This window comes from Hippoglossus stenolepis, chromosome 15 (genome assembly GCF_022539355.2).
Source record: "Hippoglossus stenolepis isolate QCI-W04-F060 chromosome 15, HSTE1.2, whole genome shotgun sequence".
NCBI lineage: Eukaryota > Metazoa > Chordata > Actinopteri > Pleuronectiformes > Pleuronectidae > Hippoglossus > Hippoglossus stenolepis.
Window position 1 is genome coordinate 18,900,291 of NC_061497.1, and position 25,554 is coordinate 18,925,844.

At 41.2% G+C, this 25,554-nt stretch overlaps 3 protein-coding genes across 4 annotated transcripts; 2 read left to right on the forward strand and 1 right to left on the reverse strand.

Annotated features, from left to right (window-relative positions):
• Positions 1-275: 275 nt before the first annotated feature.
• Positions 276-1,432, forward strand: LOC118122133 (claudin-4). Its single transcript, XM_035178630.2, is given in 2 exon segments — positions 276-338; positions 340-1,432. Coding segments are annotated over 2 exon segments (807 nt in total). The 3' UTR covers positions 1,084-1,432.
• A 949-nt stretch (positions 1,433-2,381) lies between these two features.
• On the reverse strand, positions 2,382-6,000 carry LOC118121690 (claudin-4). Of its 2 annotated transcripts, none has more exons than XM_047343631.1 (2): positions 5,398-6,000; positions 2,382-3,635 (listed from the first exon to the last, which is right to left on the reverse strand). In XM_047343631.1, exons 1-2 carry the CDS (start codon positions 5,876-5,878, stop codon positions 2,998-3,000), a joined length of 1,119 nt encoding a protein of 372 aa, XP_047199587.1. In that variant the 5' UTR covers positions 5,879-6,000; the 3' UTR covers positions 2,382-2,997. The 2 variants fall into 2 exon arrangements, with proteins under 2 accessions (XP_047199587.1, XP_035033631.1); XM_035177740.1 differs by lacking the exon at positions 5,398-6,000 and adding an exon at positions 3,780-3,845 and having other exon boundaries at positions 2,382-3,676.
• Positions 6,001-11,200: 5,200 nt separating this feature from the next.
• On the forward strand, positions 11,201-17,399 carry LOC118122639 (claudin-4). Its single transcript, XM_035179492.2, has 2 exons — positions 11,201-12,103; positions 15,617-17,399. Exons 1-2 carry the CDS (start codon positions 11,610-11,612, stop codon positions 16,272-16,274), a joined length of 1,152 nt encoding a protein of 383 aa, XP_035035383.2. The 5' UTR covers positions 11,201-11,609; the 3' UTR covers positions 16,275-17,399.
• Positions 17,400-25,554: the final 8,155 nt, after the last annotated feature.

A 25,554-nucleotide genomic window follows, 5' to 3' on the forward strand; every position in this document is an offset into this window, starting at 1 on the left:
TGGCAACTACAAAAGTCGGCCTCTAACTGGAAATCCCTGTTCGGCCGTCTGACGTGGTTTTATTAATCCATTATCGTGTGACCTGCCTAGTTTGCGAAGGACTTTGAAGTTAATGTTTTACAATAAATCTTCCTTTTCCATTATGTTAGATTTTTCAACTTTTGCCTTTTGACTGAACCTCAGTATGAAAGCGTCTTCTCTTTCTCGGAGCTCTGCTGAGGCACCAGAGGGCCTCTTTGTTGCACAGAGACACCTCTGAACTCAAAGGCAGCCTGATGGATGTTTACACTGTCTCTGAGCAATGGAGCCAAAGCCCACCCAGAGGAGGGGGCTTCTCAGGGGGCATCTGTGGATCATATAAAACTTCCCCACGGTCAGAGAGATTCTAGTTGCCAGCTCGAGAGAAGAACTGTGACAGCAATTAAGAAAGTAACTCTAGCAAAAACTGTAATGCCATCTTTAGGGTTGCAGATTCTGGGCGTCGGGTTGGCGGTGCTCGGATGGATAGGAAACATACTCATCTGTATGCTGCCCCTGTGGAAGGTGTCTGCTTTCATCGGGAACAACATCGTGGTGGCTCAGACCATTTGGGAGGGCCTGTGGATGACCTGCGTGGTGCAGAGTACGGGCCAGATGCAGTGCAAGGTCTACGACTCCCTGCTGGCCCTGCCCCCTGACCTCCAGGCAGCCCGGGCCATGGTGGTCATCGCCATCCTCTTCTCGCTGTTTGGCATCCTGCTGTCCGTGGTTGGCGGGAAGTGCACCACCTGCGTCGGGGACAAATCAGCAAAAAACAGAGTGGCCATCGCAGCGGGTGTTTTCTTCATCCTGAGCGGGGCTCTGTGTCTGGTGACTGTGTCTCTGCCTGCTAACACTGTCATTAAGGACTTCTACAACCCCTTGGTCCCCGATGCCCAGAGGAGAGAGCTGGGTGCATGCTTGTACGTGGGCTGGGGAGCTTCAGGCCTGTTGCTGATCGGTGGCGCTCTGCTCTGCTGTCAGTGCTCGTCGGGTGGAGACCGCTACAATGGAGCAAAGTACTCGCCGCCCAAATCCACGACACCTGGGAAGGAATTTGTCTGAGCCAGTAGCTTCTGTCGAAAAGTGCCTGACTGTACATACAGTGCAAACCTGTTACTGTTACAACGTCTGATTTGCATTTGTCATTAACTTCTTAAAACTAACAAACTGTGGCCTTTTATTTCTGAAAGATACCAGAGACTCAAAGGTGTGTGCCATGTTAGATAAATGCATCACTGAGTTAGGACTGGAGACTCGGTCAATGTTTTGTGTAATAGTTTTAATATTAATTCAGACTCTGCTGATGTTTTTTAGCAAAATAAGCACTTCAGGAAAAAACGAATGTAATCACCATGTCAAATGTGTTTTGTTTTTTACATTCATGTAATAAACTGTATTTTTTTGTCAGAAAGGTTTTTTTTTTAATTATGCCTGATTTTATGGAATACAACAAAGTACATGTTCAGTCCAGTACTATGGTAATTAAAGCAAATTTGAGATGCATCCCCTGAATTATTATTCCTTATTTGACAGAGATACTTACCAGTAAATGTAAGATGTTTATACTCAAAACCTATGATCAGCTTATAAAAGGATTGAATGCTTTGTTACTTTATGGGTTTTTTACTTTAAGGCCACTCAAAGTAAATCTGTGATTTGTGCTATTGAACTCAATAAGTAAAATTGACTTGACTATATAAAGCCGTTAATTTCAGCTCCACCTGGACCAACAACTAATCAAATATCATTATAAATTTAATATTAACGGTGTCCATTCTTTGTAACTAGTGATTTTATTTTGATGCTTTACACTTTCTGAAAATATCCATATTCTTTTACCCACAAACAAACATAGTGTAAGTAGTATTGCTACTTTTACCAAAGTAAAGGCTCTGTGGTCAAAATGTAAAGAAGACACAATGGAGGGGAAATTACAGTGGTGTATTGTTTTTTTCTTTTCAGGCCAATTTCAACTGAAAATGTCTGTAGACAAAAAGAAACCCCCTTAACGAGGTTTAGGATATTTCATCCTGACAGGACTTGGCAGATGTTCTCTTTCTGGGCAAAGTGTAAATATCCATTCTCCGCACATGTAAGACAGTTCCTTAGCAACATGAATCCGAGCATGTGCAGTGCTACGTTGTCTCTGGCGGTGACGTCCACTTGACTCACGGCACAAACTGTAAATAACTGTCCTAAAAGAAGGGCAGTAGATTACAACGCGGCAAACATCTCAACCAAAAACGTTTAACTCCCACGAGTCCACTCCCCTGGATTCCTGAATGCCTCATCACGAGTGGTTAGTGAGAGGAGCAGTTTCAGCTGAGAGCAGGTGCAGAGTGAACACGAGAAAGACGTCGTGAAGGGTGTGAATCAAAGACTCTTTATTTCTGACATTTCAAAGACTCTTTATTTCTGACATTTCAAAGACAGGCAGTGATCTGTATATCATTAAAAACAACATAACAACGTATTTCAAGTGAACATCGTCTCATATCAAAATAGCTTTTTTAAAAGTAAATTCAAATTGTTAGGGTTAGAAAGAACACGTCTGTATATATTACACTTTATTGCATCAGTTTATCAGTCTCAAAAGCCAAAGCAGGTATTGTAATTTATTCATAATGCAAATATTGGCTCTGAGAAATGTCACAAGCCAAGTCATTAAAGCTAAAAAACACAGTGAAAAATAATATTTATGAAGAAATTCCTCCTCGTCAAACCTGGGAATCAGCTGTATAGTCATTCTGGCTTTTTCTTGACAATATATGAAGTTTAGGCTGTTGTGTTACGTTAATTAGTGAAATATTCAGTGAAGTTATAGAAAAAATCATTATTGTTCCAGATTTAACACAGTGAAATGTAATTTAGTTCCTTTTTACCACTTCGCTATTAGCAAAAACATTTTTAAGCACATACACGGTTGTTAGAAAGTTTAGTTTGGGACCCCTTCTGCAGCCGCTGCAGCGGAAACACTCACACATAGTCCACGTTTGAAGCTACGGTTCTTGCAGGGGCGAACTTGGCAGGTATGTAGGGTCTCCCGTCTTTTGGGGGGCAGTTGTTGCACAGCAGGCCCCCCCCCAGCAGCAGCAGCCCAGCAGAGCCCCAGCCGATATAAAGGCCAGCTCCGAGCTCCCTCCTCTGAGCCGCGATCACCAACGGGTTATAAAAGTCCCTGATCACCGCATGAGCTGACCACGACACCGGGATCATGATCAGCATGGCGGCTATGATGAAGACCACACCGGACACAATGCAGGCTTTGGCTTTGGCCACCTCGTCCTCCATGCAGTTTGTGCACTTCCCTCCAACCACGGCCATGAGGACGCCAAAAATGCCGACGATCACAGAGATGATCACCATGGCCCTGGCAGCCTGCAGGTCTTGCGGCAGGGCCAGCATGGAGTCGTACACCTTACACTGCATCTGGCCCGTGCTCTGCACCACGCAGGTCATCCACAAGCCTTCCCAGATCACCTGAGCCGTGACGATGTTGGCACCGACGAATGCAGTGACTCTCCACATGGGCAGAGCGCACGTGATGATGGTCCCCAGCCAGCCGATGAAGGCCAGCAGTACACCCATCAGCTGGAGGCCTTGAGAAGCCATGGCTATGACCGCAGAGCCACAACCCAACTTCTACGCTTGAAAACTAGAATAAAAAGAGGATGCTGTTACAAAAATGTCCACGTCTTGAAGATGAATAGATTCTGACCGTATAAAAATCACTGAAGGCTTTAAGAGTTGGGTCTCACACGCTGCTGCTTGAGGAAGTGTTTGCTGTGCTCTGATGCACTGAGGTCCAACTGTGAGAAGATAACTAGCAGCTGCTGTGGGTCAAACTTTCAGGGAGGAGATTCCAGGCTTCCAGACAAAAGGAGAAGCCTGCTACCTGATATCCACAACCCTTGTTTTTCTCTGCTCATTGTTCCCACACATACAAGCTTTGTTACCTCAAGCAAGGCTTCAAGATTGGGAACAATGGCTCCAGATCCCACCTGTGCTCTCACACACACACACACACACACACACACACACACACACACACACACACACACACACACACACACACACACACACACACACACACACACACACACACACACACTCAAAGAGAGCGGGACCCTATCACAAGCCTTGAGCAAACAAAAACTCTGGGTTTGGGTCTTTGCATTCAGCTCAAGCTGATCAGGACTTGGAAATTGAAAAACAACTTGGTTTTTAATTAGAATGAATAGGTCTTTTTTTGTATAACAATTAAAACCATCTCAGATATGGTTTGTAGGTACATTAAGGGATGTTATCATTCGGTCCACTAATGGAGTAAAGTTCTCTTCTAAGAAGAAAAATGATTTTATTGACAATACGAGAAAATGAGGAAAACCCTAATTCCAGATTCCTGATTCCATCAAAGGGATGTGATTGTTTCCTGGCATTTCAGTATTTTCTCTTCGCAAATGAAAAATTGGTCCTGCGAGTCCATGCAAAGTGCAAATACTTCTGCCTGTAGGCTCACAGTTTAAACAAAGACCAGCCATCGTGCCTCTTTTTCTGCCACACCTAAACCTGATCTACAAGAAAGTCAGACAAAAGATGCTTCTCAAATGCTGCAAGGGTGAGGATCTTTGTTTTAGAACGTGAGAAGTGAACATACATCTCTGCAGGTGTAAGAAATAGAAGTTATATTAATAAACAATAAATATAGGAGAAGTTTGATGTTAGACTTCCAGCAAAATATTTATCTGCTCCACTTTAAGACCAGTGAATTGAAAATTTAATTGAATAAATTGTGATGAACACAGCGGCTGTGTGAAAATAAGAAAGGAAGCGTGAGAGATCTCAGATTTGTAAACAAATATTTATTTACAGTGTAACCATCACATCATGATTCTCATACAAATACTTCATAAAAAACAACCCACATAAACATGGCAAAAAAGGTTTCAGAATAAGACAGAGGTTGTAAAATATTTATACAAACAAGAAAATGTTTCTACAGCCGTACACATACGATGAACTGTGTTAAAATATAAAACTGAGTTTCCTCTTTGGGTGTGATTCCTTTCCTGCTTTTATTTTCCTTCAAACGTGCTCATGAGGAGTAACTTCTTAAACAAGAAACATCCTGAATGATCGACACTCACAACCCAGTAGCACCAGTGTTTTTGTCCCTTTATACAGTTTTCCAGTTTCACTGATTTCTAGACCAGATTCAAACGTAGTCTTTTCCGGATGTTGGTGCTGAGACATCAGATCTGGGAGCTTTGTACTTTGCAGTGTACCCTTCCTCCTTTTTGGGGCAGTTGGCGCACAGCATCCCCCCTCCAATCAGCATCAAGGCGGCTGCCCCCCATCCAATGTAGAGCGCAGCACCCAGCTCTCTCTTCTGGGCGCTGACCATTAGCGGGTTGTAGAAGTTTCGGATGATGGTGTGGGCCGTCCAGCACACAGGGACGAGGCAGAGGACCCCAGCTGCAATGAACATGACCCCAGCGGCAATGCCCACCTTGGCCTTGGATGACGGGTCATCCACACAGTTGGTGCATTGCCCCCCAGCGACAGAGAGCAGGATGGCCAAGATTCCCACCACGATGGCGATGATGGTCAGGGCCCTGGCAGCCTGTAGGTCGGAGCTGAGGGCCAGCATGGAGTCGTAGACCTTACACTGCATCTGTCCTGTGCTCTGGTGCACACAGCTCATCCAAATACCTTCCCAGCTGGTCTGCGAAGTGACGATGTTGCTGCCAATGAAAGCAGTGACCTTCCACATGGGAATAGCACACACAACAATGGCACCGATCCAGCCCACGATCCCCAGGGCCGAGCCCAGCATTTGAAACCCGGCAGACACCATCGTGGGTTTGTTCCGGTCTTGCAGTGACGTAAGCCTTCGGGGTTGTTTGTCTTTTTTCTGCAGTGGAGCCTCTGGTCCGTCAGGTGAGTTTTGCTGAATGGGAGAGGAATCAGAGGAGAGCAGGTACATATTGTGGAGGAGGAGGGGCTGTGGAAGCAAACAGTTCACCGTCATCACTCCCTGTTCTTCAGGTCCAACCCCAAACTCAACAAACACATAACCTGTTTACCCTCCCACTCCCCCCCCCAACCCTGTCATTTAAAGAATTCTTATGAAATGGCTTTGCATGTAGCACCACACACACACACAGAAAAACACATCATTTAAACACAATATAAGCATATTTTCCAAGAGAAGTTGAGGATAACTTTTGTATTATCAAATTCCTTCATAATCCCCCGTCTCGAGTTTCACCTGTAGCAGTTGGAGGGCGGAGTCCTGATTGAGACGATTTAAATGATACCTCTGACGAAAACTTCCCACTGACCAAATATGGTGTGCTCAGAGGTGTCGCCGTATTATAACTTAAAAAAAACTATGACTAACATGCTCCTGGAACCAAAATAGCAATCAAGACCAATTTGACTCATCCAAGTTTCGTAGAGATGTACCTTTGTGTTCTGTGACAAACACATCCTAAGATCGGTATCTGACTCCCAGGGTTCCTCTGTACAACAAGGGGCCTATCTGTGGTTATGTTTATGTCACAAAAGCACTTTGGTTAAAGTCAGGGATTAAGGCTTGAGTTCAATGTCAATTAAGTAAAATCATCATATATTGTGCTTTAAGTCACTTTTAACTTTCCACAAAGAGGCCGACTGGCCCATGTGTCTCCAAGACTCCAATGGAAAGTGAGGAAACCCAAGTGCTTTAGTCTGGAGAGATGGCTTCAGGAATACTTGGGCTTGTTCCCAATGCAACAAACAGCCACAGCCTAACAAAGGCTGGACAATTGACTTGAAGGCCTAATTGACTTTAATTAGATCACTACTTAAACATTACATCATTTAGTCACAAAGTGTGGTGGGTCTTTTTTCAGTCCTGCTCATTTTAGCAAAGTCTAAATATGTGACACACTGCAGACGGACTGTTTATGTTGAAATAATGTGGATGTTCTCTTATTACAGGTCTAAGGAGATAAAATGTTAGTTGTCTCATGTCACAATTTTTAGGAGAAACATTGTCTTCACCTCCAATAACTCCTCATGTAGCTGATTTGTTAATTTATCTAACTTTTTATAGACTGTGTCCTCTCATTAAAATGGGTTCAGGGTATTATATATATAGATATAAAACTTTATACATCATATATAAAACTCAGGCATTCAACGGTCTTCAGTCTACTCGTGTGTACACGGAGGGTGAAAAGCCTCGCTCACACACTGAGTCACTTTCCTGCAATAAAGTGTTTCAATAAGGAGACAAACAGCGTGTGAGTCATGTGACCCCTGCTCTGATGTAACACAGGTCAGTCAACAAGAAATCACACACCCCATGAAGTTACACTGAAGTTCAATTCCTTGAAATGTTAAATTTTTGGTTATTTTATTCCTTTAAGAAAAAGAATTATGTTTTTCAAAATAAAAGAAATAAGCAGTAGAGGTTCACTATTTAGAGCTAAATATGAAGAGACCATGTGAAATGATGGCAGATTTTTTTCTTTCTGATGTTCTCTCAGTGTGTGTCCTGTGAATCGGACTGAAGGCTGATTGTGTGAACGTACAGTTGGTGTTTTGTTCACAGGAGATCACAGGAAAACAGCTTGTACGGAATATTGGTGGCGTGGGGAAGGGTGACAAGCAGGGGTCAGTGTACGTGCAAGACATGTGATAATAACACATATTTGACAGGTCTGGATTTTATTACTCAATCCCTTGATATCAAATGAAATCCCTAGGGTTCTTCTCTCTGCTGTTCTCCCTTCTGCCCAGTGGGAGGCAGCAGCTGCTTCTCCGTGTGTCGTAATCTGTCCTGAGTTACGCCGGGACGAGTCACTTCTGGGTTCATGTATGACTCACAGGGTGCAGAGATAGAGACTGATAAACCAGAAGGACATTTTAAACGCTATATTTTGCTTTCTGTTTATAAACGCTTCAAAATAAACGCCCGTGATGAAGAAATTCATCTGTTTTTATACACAAAGAGAAAGAAGAATGTCTGTTGTTAAAGTGTGGCATCCCCCAGGACACAAGAGCTTTTAACAGCAGCTTTTAATGTGTCTATAAACCTCCACGCAGCCTTTAAACCCAAGGTTTTCAACCTATTTCAGAGGAGTGATACTTAATTAGTAACTAAGAGTCAACCAGTATCACCACTGACCTAATAAAAGCTTCCAGGAAACTCTGGGATTGTTCAAGAGATACGAATGGGATTTTGACGAAGATGTATTTATTTGGTGCTTTAATCTACTTCAGTATAAAACATTACACACAGACATAATGTCTGAGTGACATTATAGTGCTACTAACTCATCTTGATTGACAGATTAAGAGCTTGATATCCTTAATATGATCCAAGAGGAGGAGCCTGAGTTACTATGGATCATTTCATTATTTATTGTTTAAACTTCCTCCTCCCTCCATCTTTTATTCTACATCTATCCATTCCTCTGTTAGCAGAAGAGAACATACAAACTTCTTATAAAAAGGCAGGCTTCTAACTAGGAACCTTCTTTCTGTGAGGCAACACAGTGCTGTAACCACTGCTCCACCGTGCCATATAGCATTTAGTTTGACAGGGTTCTAAAATGTCCAAGGAATTAACTGCTTAATGGAGTTTCATTATTATTCAAGTCTATTTAGAGTGAAGTATTGTTTGGAATAATTTGTAGCTTACATCCAGTTTTGGAAAAAGTATTTCAATCATTTTATGTAAGAAAGAATCAAATTATACTATAACAAATAAATAAAAGTATTAATGTTTAAAGTTGTTGTGTGCCATCGTTTAATTATTATGTTCTGGATCATGTCAGATGGTGAAGTTGGAGCCAGTTTGGGCAACTTTATACACTGTTGGACACATTGTTCCGAAATAATAAGACATGTGTATATTTTGTAAATTATCACTCTGAAAAGTAATGTTAGTACGTAAAAGGAAGTACCACTAATATGTTACTTCAGTAAATTTACTTAGTTGCTTTACACTGATTCCAAAAAAGTACATTCAGTTGACTGACAATAAGTGAATTAGAATTTTCTAGATGAAGTTGTAAAAGGTTATGATTTTCATAATTTATATATTTTATTAGTAAAGTTTCTGGGAAAGCCACATATTTTCAAACACATTCTTATATTGTTATGTCTGTGGTTCTTTTACTTCATATTTCCACAGTTCCCCAGGCAGCACAGTATCAGCACATCACCTCCCAACAAAGATATCTCGTAAGTGTTTTCCAGTTTGTATGTAGGTTAGTATGATCAGTGTGTTGGCAGCGTGTTGCAAACTCCTGCACTCATGTTATCTGAATTCCTCTTGGCAGAAGACCAAATAGATAAACCTATTAATCGCCCAGTCGTATATACCCTCCGATTTACAGTCTCCAGTGAGGGTTTCTATGCATGTGAGCAGGAGGAAGAGAGAGTAAACAACAGGTAAATGGATAATCGTGCTGAAACTCATACGTCAACTCGTGCGGCAGATTCTGAAAATAACGATACAATTCATAATTGTGTGGATCTTTCCTCGGCTGTGCAGTATTTGAGTCGCTCATCTAGTCGCACTCCTTGGATGAACTGATAAGACGATGTTGGTAAAAGGTCAAGGTCATGTTGACTTCACAAAACATTTTTTGGTCACAGGAAATGTAACTAAATCTGTGTAATTGGATGAAATTATAGAGAGATGACGTTCTAGATCTAAAAGGTCAAAGGTCAACCTCACTGTGACATCAGGATTAAAGGCTACAACTCAGAGGGGGAGATTGTGACCTTATTTCTTGCAACTTGACTAGTTGCAAGAAAGTTCTACGCAATCATGATACAGTATTTTTTGTTTGAACATTAGGGGGAAAGTGGGCTCTCTCTCTTTGGCAACTGTACTGATGAAATGAAATATTTATTGTAGCTTCTTCAGCTGACGAAACAGAGAGATCCAACACAGCTAAAAGTCAAATATCAAAGTTTAATTTGACAGCTGGCCAAGAATACGATGCAGAATGAGAGGCTGTACACGCTGTGTTTGTTTTATAAGATAATATGTCTGTGTTGTCACTTTATGCACCAGACTGGAGAACACACTGTAGTAGTGCTGTCAAGCAGCGACTGAAACATCAAATATTTCTTGTTTAATAGTGCAAACAAAGAATTAGATAGCGTTATGGTCAAATATGATTTGAGTTAGTATTAGATTGTTCGTTTCCTTCCTTAATAAAAGATAATCTCAATGAGCTGACTTTATCTTATCGTGGTCACTGGGCTGACCATTCTTTGGCAGACGTGTTTGACTAATGCTAAATAATATAATAATGATAGTGTGTCTGTGATAATGGGAGCAGGTAGATCAATGGCCCGAACTCAAGAGAAGCCACAAGTTGATGTGAGGCCTGTGTCTCAGAGCAAAACACTGGGTTCACTCAGCTCCACTGATAACATGACATTCCTCACATTTTAGCTGGTTGTTGTATTCAGGTTTTATATTTGCTCTGCCCGTGGAACCTGGTTAATCAAAGACAGCGTCGTGTGAAGATGTCCTGAAAAGTACACGTATACTGTACTTCATGTCATAATTGATCCCAAGCATAAAAACCAAGAGGGAGTTTCAGTACGCAGCTAAAATAACTACAGGTGGTTCAAAGAGGCAACACATCTATAAAGAAATATTCTCAACATTTCTAGTTTGTCATTAACTCAGATCTTACAGGACATTGCCTGCATGGCCCAGTGGAGGTGGAATGAGGATATGAAATATTTAGACTATGAAAACATGACAAATCACAACAAAGCAGAAAAAAAACTGGAAACCAGATCCCCCTCAAATTTAATCTGTGCTGAATTCCTTGTTTTTTCTTCCCCGTGTGTCCAGATCCACTCCCTCTCATTGCAAAGAGCCGACCTCTCTCTACACACACACACATCTTTTTGAATACGTGTTTGCATATCCGTTACAGTCTCATGTGGTCTGCTATCAACCACATAACAAGCTCTGCCCTGGTTACTCATTACCTACTGACAGTCATAAAGCAGACACTCCCGCAGCTACCACGGGCAAAAGGTTAAACCATAAAAATACTCTTCATTTGAAAAAAAGCACGCAAACAAGCAGCTGCACGCCCAGGTGGTAAATGAGGTCAATGGCCAGGTCGCACCTGATTGGTTTGGTTTGGTGAGTGATGTCATGTCTTAGGAGGGCCTGGCCGGTAATCTATAAAACGATGAGGGTCACTGACGCCTTAAAAGCACAAGAACACAGGAAAACAAGCTCCGAGCGCACACGTACACGCAGGGGAGAGTCAGTGGAGGAAGCGGACTGTGAGAAATCAACACTTCACTGGATTCAGGAGTAGGTGCAGTAGCTACAACTTGAGGAGGCGCACCCAGTGGAAAGAAGGGTTGACAAAGAGGAGCTCAAAGGGCAAAATCAAGACGGCCTTCAAGTGTTTGTCGAAACACAAAAGTGGGAAAAGGAAGCAGGGAGAACTGAGAGCAAGAGAAATTTTAATTTAGAGGAACTGAAGAGGAGAGAAAGGACAAATAAAGGAGCTTTAGATTCACCAAGGGGACGTTTGTCTGGGTGCATGATGGTGAATTTTGGACTTGAAGTGGTCGGAGTCGCTCTCGCGGTGCTCGGCTGGGCGCTGAGTGTGGTCAGCTGCGCTCTGCCAATGTGGAGGGTGTCTGCTTTCATTGGCGCCAACATCGTCACGGCCCAGGTGTACTGGGAGGGCCTGTGGATGAGCTGCGTGTTCCAGAGCACGGGGCAGATGCAGTGCAAGGTCTACGACTCCATGCTGGCCCTGCCTCAGGACCTGCAGGCGGCCAGGGCGCTCACCGTCGTCTCCATCATCGTGGGCGTGTTGGCCCTCCTCATCTCCATAGTTGGAGCAAAGTGCACCAACTGCATCGAGGACGAGGTTGCTAAATCCAGGGTGATGGCCGCTGCTGGGGGGTCGTTCATCGCAGCATCCCTGGCCCAGCTAGTGCCTGTTTCCTGGTCAGCACACACCATCGTGGTTGAGTTCTACAGTCCGCTCATCCTCTCTGGACAGAAGATGGAGATCGGAGCAGCGCTGTATCTGGGCTGGGCCTCTGCTTCCCTGCTCATGATTGGAGGGTGCATTCTCTGCTGCAGTTGTCCCCCACAGGAAGAGAAACCGATGAGATACAGCATGCCCCCCCAGAGTCGTATGGCATATTCGGCGGCACCAAGGTCGGTGGCTCAGAGCTCCTTCAACAGGAAGGACTATGTGTGAGCGGAGACCAATGAGGGATTCTTATTCACACTCTATTTTCACATGTATCCTGCTTATTTGTACATGTTCGGGAAATGTGTATCAAAAAGTAGCTAATTGATTATTGCATTAACTGGAACCGGCTGTTCACCAGAGAAGAGCTTAACCAGATGTTTATTTTTTTCTATTGCCGATCATAAATGTCTGCTTATATATTTGAATGTGTTTGGATTTTTGAGACCATGGTTTTATGTCAAAGTTCAGCAAATTTGTGCTCAGAAACATTTGGATCCATTATGGATATTTCTCCTGTGTACATATTAAGCATCATTCTGTCAACTACTGTTAAGCAAACAGGGACAACGTTGTGACTGTAATGAGTTTTATTTACAGATATTTTGATTTTCTTGCAAAATACAGACACGGGCTTAGTCGCAGATGTGACAGCTGAGCAAAATGGAGTTGACGTCTCCGATGCAAGGTCAAAATGGCTGAGTTATCTGTAAAAAGAATGAGGGAAGTTAAAATCAGGTGATACGCGAGTGATTGTATTTGTTTCCCCTTTGTCACATTGTCACAGTGGTTCCTGTTGCTGTGTTTAGACATTTTCTACAAAGGTTAAAACGTCTGTGTTGCATGTCTCCTGTTGTGTTAACATTGTAAAGACTTCCATTCAAATGTTTGAGGTATGTGGCTTCATGAATGAAAGTGTTGTTTTTTTTCTTCTTGTTTCAGATCTACTGAATTTATTAAAATAATTTAAATAATACAAAACAATGTAGTAGTGATTTTTTTCACCGTGACATGTCAGCCTAACTTACACTGGCTGGTCTTAGCAATGATTGAAACGATCATTAAATGAGAGCTAAGGCACACACGATAAAGAGTGATCAGGTTTTGATTCCATAAGTTGTATAAATATTTTTGGCGGTAAGGCACCTTGGCATTGGTTGCCACCCACCAATAAACCGGACAAAGAAGAGGAAATTCAAAGGAACATGGTCATCATAGTTATGGAAAATAAACTGTAAGACATAATGAGCACATAGAAAAACTGAATTTAATGTGCATTTGCTTTTAAGTTCCCCGGTTTTTAAACTGTAAAATCATTTAAATTGACAGCCTGAAGAAGAGTTACTGGTGTCGAGGTGAATATGTTTAATACCTAATGCCAGTGCTGTGTACAGAAACCTGATGTAATGTAGTAACAGGAAGTCCCTTCTGTTTGCTGACTTAATACTGAAGCACTGATACCAACTTTTTCCTGTTTTGAATAGACAAACTTCTCTGTGGGTTTTGGTAGGCGTGCTGACCTATTTCTGCCCCTGTGAAATACATAATAAAAATAATAAATATTTGTTATTATTGGTGTATCAAGTGTGCATCACGTTATTAAAGATAGGCCTGATTTTAATTACTTGAAGTTCTGCTTGGTAGCTTTTCTTTCTCCAGGATCAATTAAGTCTTTTATTATCTTAACCTTAAATAATACATTATAATTTATTTGTACAATGTAACAAGTAACTCAAGATATCAAATTAATGTAGTGGAGTAAAATGAAAATACTCATCAGGACTCGTACTTACAAGTACAAGTACCTTAAATTAAGTACAGCAAATGAGGAAAATATTCCTAGTTACTTTCCATCACTGGTGACCTCATCATTTGAACCCATGATTAATAGATGTGTGATCGATATGAGCCTCCATCCCGTCACAACGATGATAATTTATATGGTTGAATGTGTAAATTCCTGTTGAAACAGTTGGTCAGTGCAGGTGTAGTGAAGCAGGGAACCTACAGGTTATAGTTCTTATCTCAATCCACTGATGTTGTTACATAAACACACTGAAGTGAAGATACTCATGATAGAACGACAATAGAGACTCCCTGCTGTTTGGCCCCAGGGTTTGTTTACGTGAGAGTTTATAGCTTTGTTAGAACTATTTTGTGCTTCACACCTCGAATGTGAGGACATTTATCTATTTATTCAAGAAAATCTCCCTCCCAGTTTAGGAATTACGTAGATTTTTCCCTGGAATGTCCTGGTTATTAGACTGTTCTGGTCCTGAATATAAAGTGGTAAAGAAAAATTCAAATTCTTGACAAATATCTGTACTTCTTGTCCAATTTATAGTAAATAATGTCAGTAAATATAGTTCTTATGGATAGTGTCCTGAAAATGTCAAGTTTAAAATGTTTATAAATTAGTTTGCACAGAACTGTCTCTTTTAACAAATGCTTTTTGTTTTCCATTATTAATTTTTGCCATTGATTCCTGGATGATTCTGCTCTGTGTCTTAGTGTGTGTTTTAGTATCATGTGTGTATATTAAACTTTTTTAATTTAATTTGGTGCCATTTTGACCAGGACCAGAATTTGTATCTCAGTGGGAACTTTCTAGTTGTATAAAGGATAAATAAATACAAATAAATATCAAAATGCAATAACTACATCTTTCAAAAATAAACAACTTGGTATTTTATTTTAACCTTCTTATTCTTTTACAAATAAAAAGACCAAATCAAATTTCTTTGAAATCTAAATTTGACTGCCTTATTTATTTATAAATATCTGCAAAGCCTCCTTTGAATAATCCACTCAGACAGGAGCTGTGGGAGTTCAGAGTTTGACCGATACTGAGACGATCACGTTGTCTGTATGCCTAAGGTGTCTGAAAACCGACCCATTATGTTTTCTCTCTGCTCATATTTGCTCAGGGGGCAGTTATTCCGGTTTCCAGCCGAGCTTTGGGATTGTTTTCCTCCCACCGAATCCCGACAAGTGGAACCAGGAAGTAACAAAAGATCAGTGGTATCAGGGAGCCGGAGTGTGTGTTTGCAGCAGTGTGTTCCTCTCTGGTCTCCGCTGTGTTTAACTCGTCTACTTCCCTCAGGTCCCACCTTATTTACTTTGTTTACTTCAGACCACACCCTGAATTTACTCATCACAGTTTTATCAACCTGCATCACACAAATCAAGGGCTTTTTTGGAAGAGGCAGCCGTCTTATCAACCCCCATTAACCACAAACACACACACACACAAACACAAACACACAATAGGACACTCCCTCCCTCCCTCCCATCCATACCTCCTCACCTGTCTCCAGCTCCCCTCCTCCACTGTATATGCACACAGGTGTTCTTGTGTGTGTGTGTGTGTGTGTGTGTGTGTGTGTGTGAAGGCGGCCTCCTGCTGACATCATCACCATGGGACTCCTCCTTGCTCCACTGACATATAAAGGATCTCTTGTTTCCGTGGCAGCATCTCTACATCCCACACAGGTGCTCGTACTGTTCACGCCTGATCGACAGAGCAGGAGACTGTTCTTAGCGTTGCTCCTCAGACAAAGAGCCATCATGTCGATGGGCATGGAGATCGTGGGCATCGCCCTTGGAACAATTGGGTTCATCATTGCCATAGTGACCTGCGCCCTGCCGATGTGGAGAGTGACGGCCTTCATCGGCGCCAACATCATCACGGCTCAGACCATCTGGGAGGGTTTGTGGATGACCTGTGTCAACCAGAGCACCGGCCAGATGCAGTGCAAGATCTACGACTCGCTGCTGGCCCTGTCTGCGGACCTGCAGGCCTCCAGGGCCATGACCATCATCTCCATCATACTCGGGGTGCTGGGGGTCCTGATCTCCATCGTTGGCGCAAAGTGCACAAACTGCATCGAAGACGAGGCGTCCAAGTCCAAAGTGATGATCATCTCTGGAATCTTCTTCCTCCTCGCCGGCCTTCTGGTCCTCATTCCTGTCTCCTGGACAGCCAGCGTCATCGTCAGGAATTTCTACAACCCCCTGCTGACCGACCCACAGAGGAGGGAGATGGGGGCATCTCTCTACATCGGCTGGGCCGCCGCCGTGCTGCTCCTGATTGGCGGGGCGATGCTGTGCACAAGCTGCCCGCCAACAGAGAAGAAGTACAAGCCACCCCGGATGGCGTACACTGCCCCACGCAGCACCAGTGCAGGCGGAGGGTACGACAGGAAAGACTATGTTTGAACTGCTCTGAAATGTTTGGCAGGTTGATTTGAAAAGTAGGAAAAAATGTTTGTTGCACATGAATGTTTTTTGTTTCATTATCTGGGACCACAGGGTGAATCCCACAAAAGACTCCGACATGAAGATGTATCTACACATGTTGATCTTTCAGCTTTGCTTTTGGTTGACATGTTTTAGTTTTGAGGTGTATCGTGCTTGAGATGCTCTAATGTTGAGCGTGCGGACACGAGAGCCTGGTTTCCTATTTACTTTATTCTTTTAAAATGTGTTGTTCTTTGCAAATGTAATATTTATACTAGAGCTTCTGTGGCATTATGTGAATTTGAAAACTATCTGCAGCTTGTGTGTGTGGCTCGATGGTTTGGCCGGCCGGTGTCGTGTTTCACTGAAACTTCCAGTTTAAATGCTGTGTGACAATGACGAGGAAGCTCTCGTTTTACATGGATTTGCTTGTGAGATTGCTTAGTGTGTGTGTGTGTGTGTGTGTGTGTGTGTGTGTGTGTGTGTGTGTGTGTGTGTGTGTGTGTGTGTGTGTGTGTGTGTGTGCGTGTGTGTGTGTGTTTTGCATGTAATATTTGCTTAGGAGAGTTTCTGCCGAGACTGAAACTGAAGACGGGTTCACGTTTTGGCCCAAGGTAACAACTTAATCTTCTTCCACACACAGACTGTTTCAGGTGGCCGACAGCAGTCGTTTGACTTCATATGATTTTTGTATGTGTCTGTGAGTGTGTGCATTTTACATTTCTGTGACAAAATGTATTTCAAAATGTATTTTATCATCATATTATTCCAGTGAGTGTCTGTGTTTCAAATAGATTTTTATCGATGTGTCTTAATTTCAAAACTTTTATAGCTTTTTATAATATTTAGATTATAGACAATGGCCTGTACTGTAAGTAAAACAAAGACAATGTGTGTGTGTGCGTGTGTGTGAGTGAGTGAGAGAGAGAGAAAGAGACCCTGAGGGAACATGACCGCAGCTGTTGAGCTGTTGCAGGATGTGTGTTTCCAGATCAGCAGGATGTGTTTTGTGTGCCTATAGCTCCTCAAACACTGTGACATGATTGTGATTAATTGTTTATAGTTGTGTTTGAATTTCCAAAATAAATGTTGTCTTGAGACAGATGTGGGTTTTTTTTGTCTTTACTCAGGATTGAAGTTAAAAAACAGCAACAACAAAAAAAAAAAACACTACTAAAACTATCCAAATCAAACAGTTTCAAATGCAGAAAGATGGGTTGGGCCTCAGGCCTCAGGAGTCAGGTTTCTTTGTTAAGCTGCAGTGATACAGTTGACTTGAATTCATCAGTTTAGTCCCAGTCATCCTCAATGTTTAGGTGTGACAGGCGCCACATAGGTTTTATAGGAAAGGAAAGGACGAGCCATCACCGTAGCTCCAGTGAAGTGTCAGTAGGAAGTTAAACCACAACGAACAAAAATAATCCTGTAGCTGTGTCCAAGGTTCAGAGGCCTCATCCTAGAAATCGGTTTATGAAGGTGTGGCCTTCGTCAACCAAGTTGTCCGCAGAGGCCGAACCGAAACGAGACGGTCTGGTCAATGTAGGATTTGTGTCACCAGCTTGGTCCCCACTTACCCATGGGTCGTTAGCTTCTTTTTAGGGCTGCACTTACTGCAGCGTATCCCCCCACATGGTTAGCTCATCAGCCTCGTCACCAGCCACCACCCACAATGACAGGCGGGCTTGAGAAGGATCCGACCGTGAGATCCTTGGTTGCTCTGGAATGGAAGGAAGCATTTGTCGACCACATTTGAAGGAACCTTTGGAATGGGACTGCCTATCGCGCCGCTGTGACACAATCCATCTTCGTGTGCAGCTAACTTACAAAAAACTTGAAAGACTTTTTTAATGACAAAACAAAACTGTCTCCCTTTTCCACATTGGCTGCAATAAGGTCAGATGGCATCTTATCTTTCCAGAGACATGTTCTAATTACGGTCTTCAACATCTACTGTTGCCACTCATGCTTTATTTTGCAGATTGTCAGACTGCTTCGTTATTATTATATTTACACAGACGTGTAGGATTGTTTGGCTTTGGTGGATGTGTGAGCTCTACTCAGTGATGTTTTAGTTTGAATTGTTTTAACTACATGATACTTCAATGATTAGATTTGATCAAATTCTGTTTTAGATTTTGCTGCATAATATACATTTAAATTAATTTATTTTTGGTTCCATGCCCTGATTTGTCCTTTTGTCATGTGGCAACAGCACTCAGTTAAACATAGCCATGCATAGCTACATTCACACTTCATATATACAAACACATCTGTGTATATCTAAACTAGGATGTTGACACCCACAATAAGAACCACACAGTTAACTCAGTAATATTTGCCGTGTTGTAAACACCCTTATTTGTCTGTAAATAAAGGTCAGTGTGGCCATTTTGAATTTTATCCTTTGTAATCATTAAAGATTTTGTTTCTCTATTCCTTACACAGCCTTTGTGTTTATTCATTAGATCTGAATAATTAAAACTGTCAAGTAAATTACAGTCATCGTGTTTACACCTGAGCTGTTTAATCTTTAACCCTTGACTTTCTGGTTTTTAACTCGATTTTCTTTTTGCTGTCTTAATATCAAGAGCATGGTCTTTCACTTTGAGAGCAGGACTTATTGATTTCATGTTCAGAATTCTTTATGCTTTCACTCAAAACCCAGCACTCGCACCAGAACTTGCCCCTGCTTGGGCTTATATTTGCGCTTGAACTCAGATATTTTGTTGCTCGGAAAGTTTTCCTGCACTCCACTTCAGCTCTTCTCCTCGCGGTCACGCTGCTTCCGAGCACAACTGAAACATTCGCTCTCAGATTTCTGAAGCGCAGGAAATCCGTCCAAGCAGGTGCAGGCGCACAGTTTGAGCACAAGCAGGGGCGAGTTTGGTGCGAGTGCTGGTTTTTGAGTGAAAGCATCACAGTGAAACTTAATGATGAGAGTGGATGTGACGTGATGAGCAGCAGTCAGTTAAAAAGTAGCTGAACTACTTATGTACCAGGGTGATGTAAATGAATGACGATAAAGACGTTTGGTAAATAATAAATATTCAAACTTAAAGGTTCATTTTGTTGCGTCCCTCTTGGGTTTGGTAAGAAAACCGATGAGTTTGAGCTGACTTATCAAGATTACCATCATTAATGCGGGGGGGGGGATGTCAGATGTCAGAACACATGAAGCACTAATTCACCACATTTCACAGCCTTACCTGTAGAGACGTGCAGCAAAGGTACTTTATCAGCCCCAAGTTCACTGTCTTTTACCAATCAGTCACACGCACGCACTCACACACGCACACACACACACACACACACACACACACACACACACACACACACACACACACACACACACACACACACACACACACACACACATAGCCCTGTACTAAGAGGACCATGATCAAGGTGGGTGTGTGTGAGTGGAATTTGACCAATTCAATGGAAACATAGCTGTCAAAAATATGATGAAGTGTAACAATAATATTTTTGAAAACACAATTGTGAATAAATCATCCAGCAGCAGTTTTATTGTGGGTTTGAATCTGAGCGTTGACTCTTTTTCTTGTTGTCTGTGTGAGAGAGAAAAAGACGCCACATTCCAGCGAATTATAATTTTGTTCACAACAACTCCCTCCTCAGCAGAGTTCTTCAGCTTCTTGTAGTAGAAGGAAAAGGTCAAACCTAAAAATACCCTGAACAATCATGGGCCCACTCACCTTGTTTCTTTCAGTTATGCTATAATAATAATAATCTTTACTTATAGAGCACTTTTCAATACATATGTTACAAAGTGCTTTACAAAGGCAGCATAAAAACAGATGGGTCATAAAACATCAGGTTTAGAAGAAACAGGTCAAATACATTTGTGTATAAATACAAGTGCTCAGTAAAAGTTATAAAGAAGTCAGTTATAAAGTTGTCTTTGAGTTGCGAAACTGTTCCCAATTTGCATAGATAACTGGTGAATATCAGGTTTTGATGCTTTCACACCACCAGCCATTTATCTCAGTGAACAATCTTAATTTGCACAGAAACCAGAGGTCATGTTTATAAAATGTATTGATTAAACAAAACAAAACGTATATAAAACTATGATATAAGAAATCCATAATTGGCTGCAGTGTTATTTGTATGGCAGCATGTCAGAGTTAACTTCACTCAACTAGTTAGCTCAAGTCCTAAACCTGAATGAAGACACATTTTGACGTGTGGTGTTAAAACATAGTTTCATAATGCAAACATATTGTTTGTTTGGACATAAACCTACAGCTCCTCAACATATATTCAATGATTTTGACCAAAATGAACAATATAATGTTTGGGGTCTAACAAACATGTTGATCAAATTTCCTTCCTCATGAAATATATGGATTTTTGGGAATATTTAAAGTGTTTAAAGTCGTGTTAGTTTTCAATCTTTGATGTGTGTTGTTGTGCAGCAAGACTGAATAACCTGGTGGAAAATAGATTATGTTCAGAATCAACGAACTCTCAACTTATCGTGAGCGTAAATTAACAACGCGTCCTAATTACATCGATAGAAGACGTAACTGCGGGGTTTCTCAATGATGTTCAGCAGAGGATGTTGACGGGAGCGGGCGAGTAACGTGACAGCAAATAAAAGGAAAAAAGGTCAAATAAATGTTGTGACAAGTCAGTGCAGAGAATCAGGGCCACTGATCTTTCACACATGTCACAGATAGCACATCTGAAAGGCGACACGTGAAGTGGACAGGTAGCGGATTTCTGTCAAACAGGATGACAACCAAACAGCAAAGTCCGCCGGGTTCCTGATAGAGACACTAGAAACTCTAATCCCACGTTATCACTGGTTTTTTAACCTCATTGACAGATTGGCTGTAAAGTTGTGTAAAGCTGATAAAGTATCTACTGCAAACACTTAAGTAGACAGGTGCAGGTAAATATGTTTTACACGTATTAGTATTATTCATTTAAAAAAGAACTACAATTCTAGTATTTTTTACATTAACACACAGACTACTAGATATACAGCTCTCATCTTTTGATACAGGACACATACACGTGCAGTAATTCATAATAAAAATAATACTTTGCCCATCCTGTCGTGAAACCCCTGCCGATTCAAGATGTCTGTTCCTCGTCATGATGTGTTTGTTCTGTCTTAAAGTCAAAAAGTCTAAATCACAAACCTACAAATACACGACAAGATTTTTTATCCTTGTTTCATATTTTTGTCTTTGTGTTTGTGTAATGAATGAAGTATTTGAACTTGCAGATTCCGGCCGCCCTAATAATGTGGAGCTCAGGCTGCGGCGTCTCCGAGTCGAACCTCCACAAATTCCATGAAAAACCTTTTCAAGTTTAAAGTCGGTATATTCAATCAAAACCAGATAACTGGAGCCAAAAACACGAACATGACTCGAGCTTCCACAGATAACAGAAAGTTAAAGAAGGACTAAGAGTTTGGACCGTCCTCTGCTGTGAGTGTTCAGTGAAGATAAATGAGACGTCAGCACTGTGACCCCAGAGGTCGACCTCAAGGACTGTAGCATGTCTGCAGTTGGAACTGATCCCTGTGAGGAGATGGTTCTCGTGGTTCTTACAAGTTCCCTTGAAAATTAAAAACATTTCTTTCCTCTCCAACAGCTCTCGGATCATTTTGTTTATCAGGGAGCTTCGAGCTGAGGTTTGAGACTTGCTGAGTCATCAAACCATTTATATCTAAATGCTGATAAGTCTGAGCTGTTGTGAGAAGCCCAAAACACGACTAATTAGAGGGAAATATGTTGGTATCACTATGTGGATAAACAACAAATAATGTCTGGCTCATGATATCAAATCTGAGAAAGAGATTTCCAGGAAACTGTTTCTTTTCCTGTTTATCCTGTAACTTGTTTTTGTTGGAACTTTTATATATTTATATTTATATTTTTAGTATGTCCATCATAAGCCTCAATGTATTGCTTTTATTAAAAAGAAAATCTCAATAGTTCTTCATGAATTATCAATGGGGTCTTTTTGAAACCCCTGTAACATTTAAATTATTTTCTTTATATAGTGAAAATGTTCCTTTTATGGTTAAAAAAACAGGAAAAAATCTGTCATTTTGAAGGAGTTTTAAATAGAAATAGCATAAATATATAAATATAGCTTTTTTTTACTCATGTGAGGTATACGTCTGCAATTGTCCAACTTATAATATCACATGCAATAACTTTGAAATGGCAAAATAACGGCAGTATGTGAAATAATTTCTCGACTGAAGGCAGCGACGACTGACGAATGTGGATGAAAAAAAACATATCAGAAACCTTGTGCTGGCAGTTTTTTTTTGTTTTTTATTTGGTTCAAGGAGAACTGGAGCTGTGACAGTGTTTTTAATGGAATAGAAAGTGCACACTCATCTGTGAATGCTCTATTCTTCTTTCAGTTGGGCCCGAGCTCCCTCGGGCCTCTGTCTCATGCCGTCACTATGGCGACAGCTCGCAGCATGCTTTATCCCAGCAGACTTGTCTCCCATAGCAATGCATGTTTTGGAGATGCAGCGAGGGAGGCCAGGTTGTCCGGAGTCATAAACCGAGGGTTTGTTTTCATGTCCCTGAGATGATAGAAGCAACAGACACGAGGGCAACAATTAACTGGACTTATTGAGGGAGTAACTGGCGACAACGATGTGTAGTTTGTTGAACTGCGCAGCGCAGGATGAGGAGCACCTGTAAATAAATGTCCTTGAAGCTGATTACCTCACTGAGATACTTTGGCACTATTCTGCTTTGAAGACTCAAGAGTGACTCAGATTCATGAAGCTCGTTTTAATATTGAGCTATACACTTCATTTTCAGGCACTTCAAGTAAAGTGAGGATGATTATAAAAATAATCCCATGAATAGTTTATATTTATTATTTACTTCTTGCAAAGTGCAGTAAACAGAAAAAAAACTGATGTGACCTCTCTCCGGCTTTAGAAGTTCCTTTGAGTCCACTTGCTGACAGTGTTTTTTAATTCTCGGCACGTACTTTGTTCCAAGTATCTATGAGAACTTGCCACAGTTCTTCTGTGGATTTCATTTTTGTGTGTCTTTTTACTCCTCGTCTCCCAGACTGACTCTGTGATGTTGGGATCGGGGTTTACCTGTGCCTGTTGCAAAACTCTTTCCTCTTCTATTCACTGTTAATATCTACTTGGTACTGCATGACGAACAAAATTTATTCTAAAGTGTCTAAACCTTTGGCACAGTAGAACTATTGAAGATATGAAATTAAGTAGAGCTGTGTAGAACCGATGAGTAACAACTTATTAGAGTTCATAAAACTGAACCGGCAAAATGTAATAATGTGGAGCTGAGACCAGGAAGTAATTAAATAAATCACTGAAAAACAGCTGAAGTATAATTTAAAGTATTGACATAAAACTTAAATTGCAGCACAAGACCAAAACATGGTGTTAAGACTGGTGATGTAGAATTCCACATATCAGAACAATCACAGGTTTGATTAAGGTCTTTTATAAATGTCCCCATTGTTCATTTACTGAAAGCTGCCCTCTCAGGGAGCAGCTCTATGCAAAAACAATAAGGAAATAGCCCTTAATGTAACGCTATGGCACCACCAAGTGGCTCGGACTACAGTTACATTGAACATCACTGTGTTGAGAAAAATAAAAGTAAACAAGGGGAGGCCTGACAGACAGGACACAGTAGGGCCCGGCGCCCAGCACCAGCCTGGCGGTCTGTGCAAAGGCTTTGCTGCTGGTTACAGGACGTCTGCTGCTGTGGTCTGCTGCTCTGTTCGTGGAGTCCGGTTGATGGACAGTTGCTGGTGGAGGAATATAGGATGGAGGTGAACCTGCTGGGGCTGAAGCCACTTCAGGTCTCTGAAGAGGGGCACAGTCGAGATCCTGGTCCACTCTGACACACTGAGGCACTGTAGGATACAAAGAAAACTTTTTCTGAGAAGATTTATGTGGAGTTTAAAATCCTCAGCAGGCTGTCGGCCTAGTCACACAATATTTATTACTTGAAAAAACTTGACCTTTAGTGATTCAGAGACTCTTTTCAAACATGTAAAGACACTGTTGAAAAGTTTCTTTAATGTTGAATCAACTTCAACCACAAAGAAACATTTCATGTTGAATTAACAAACATTTGTCTTTAAATACACAGAATTACAATATAAAATAGCAAGAAAAGAAAAAATCTGAATGATAAAATAAACAGTCCAGAGATCAACTAACAAACAAGACAATAACACTTTCATGAGACAAACAACAAACAAACTAATCAGTTCTAATCATTCTATTTCTCAGACTTTGAGCAGAGTGAACCCTCTTTAAGATACAAAACAATACAAACACACACAAAAAGAAGCCTTTCCTCCACTAGTGAAACATCTTCTCAAACAAATGTCTAGAAGAACAAGAAGTAAAGTGACTTCTGGACTCACGGAAGGTTCACAGGAGAGAAGAGTCTAAGATCTGCTGCTTGTTTGGAGACAGAGCTGCTACTGGACCAGCTGCTGTGCGGTCATCTCTCCACAGGGAGGCGCCATGACTTCTACTCCTCCGTATTTATGGGCGGAAAGACGGGATCAGTGATTCACACATCAATTAAAAAGTGCTGAAAGGAAAGATTGGAGACTTCCTGTCTTTGATATTATTTCGACATTATTTATTATCCATTAAATAATCACTCCTATCTATGGAATTCAATGGCTAATGTGCAATGCATTCCACTGTATATATTCTGTTTCAATTGTTTATATCATTTCTATTATATTTCTATTTTATACTTCCATGCTCTTATATTGCATGTTTGCTTATTTATTACTTTTACCAATGTCTATTTTTTGACTATCCCTGTTACTGCACCACAGCAAATCTCCCCATTGTGGGATGAAGAAAGGATCATTTTATCTTTTTTCAGAAGCAGTAACCGATGATCACAATCATTTCTGACAATACTATGTTAGTATATTATGTAGTAAGTCATAATAATGAGATAGTTAGTCATAATGAGATACTAAGTCACAATAATGAGTAAGTCACTATTTTAAAAAGGTTTCTCACTATAATGACTTACAGGATCAATATTTCTTTTATCTATGGGCTTCCATAGATTTCAGTGCATATGATGTAAAATATACATAACTTCAGCTCATTGTTCTGTATCTTAACATAGGCTGGAAAATATTTTTTTTAAATGTATTTAATGACGTAGTTATTAGTAGAAGTTAATTTCATTGAGGGTATATACATGTATAGCTGTATATCTGAAGGATC

Bases quoted from the DNA above. Each gene is read 5' to 3' on its own strand.
- LOC118121690 (XM_047343631.1), bottom strand. From the start codon at position 5,878: ATGGTGTCTGCCGGGTTTCAAATGCTGGGCTCGGCCCTGGGGATCGTG. The intron at 3,636-5,397 runs GTGCTGCGCTCT...CTGCGGTCATAG, and splicing joins CGCCCAGAAGAGAGAGCTGG to CCATGGCTTCTCAAGGCCTC.
- LOC118122639 (XM_035179492.2), top strand. From the start codon at position 11,610: ATGATGGTGAATTTTGGACTTGAAGTGGTCGGAGTCGCTCTCGCGGTG. The intron at 12,104-15,616 runs GTATCTGGGCTG...CCTCAGACAAAG, and splicing joins ATGGAGATCGGAGCAGCGCT to AGCCATCATGTCGATGGGCA.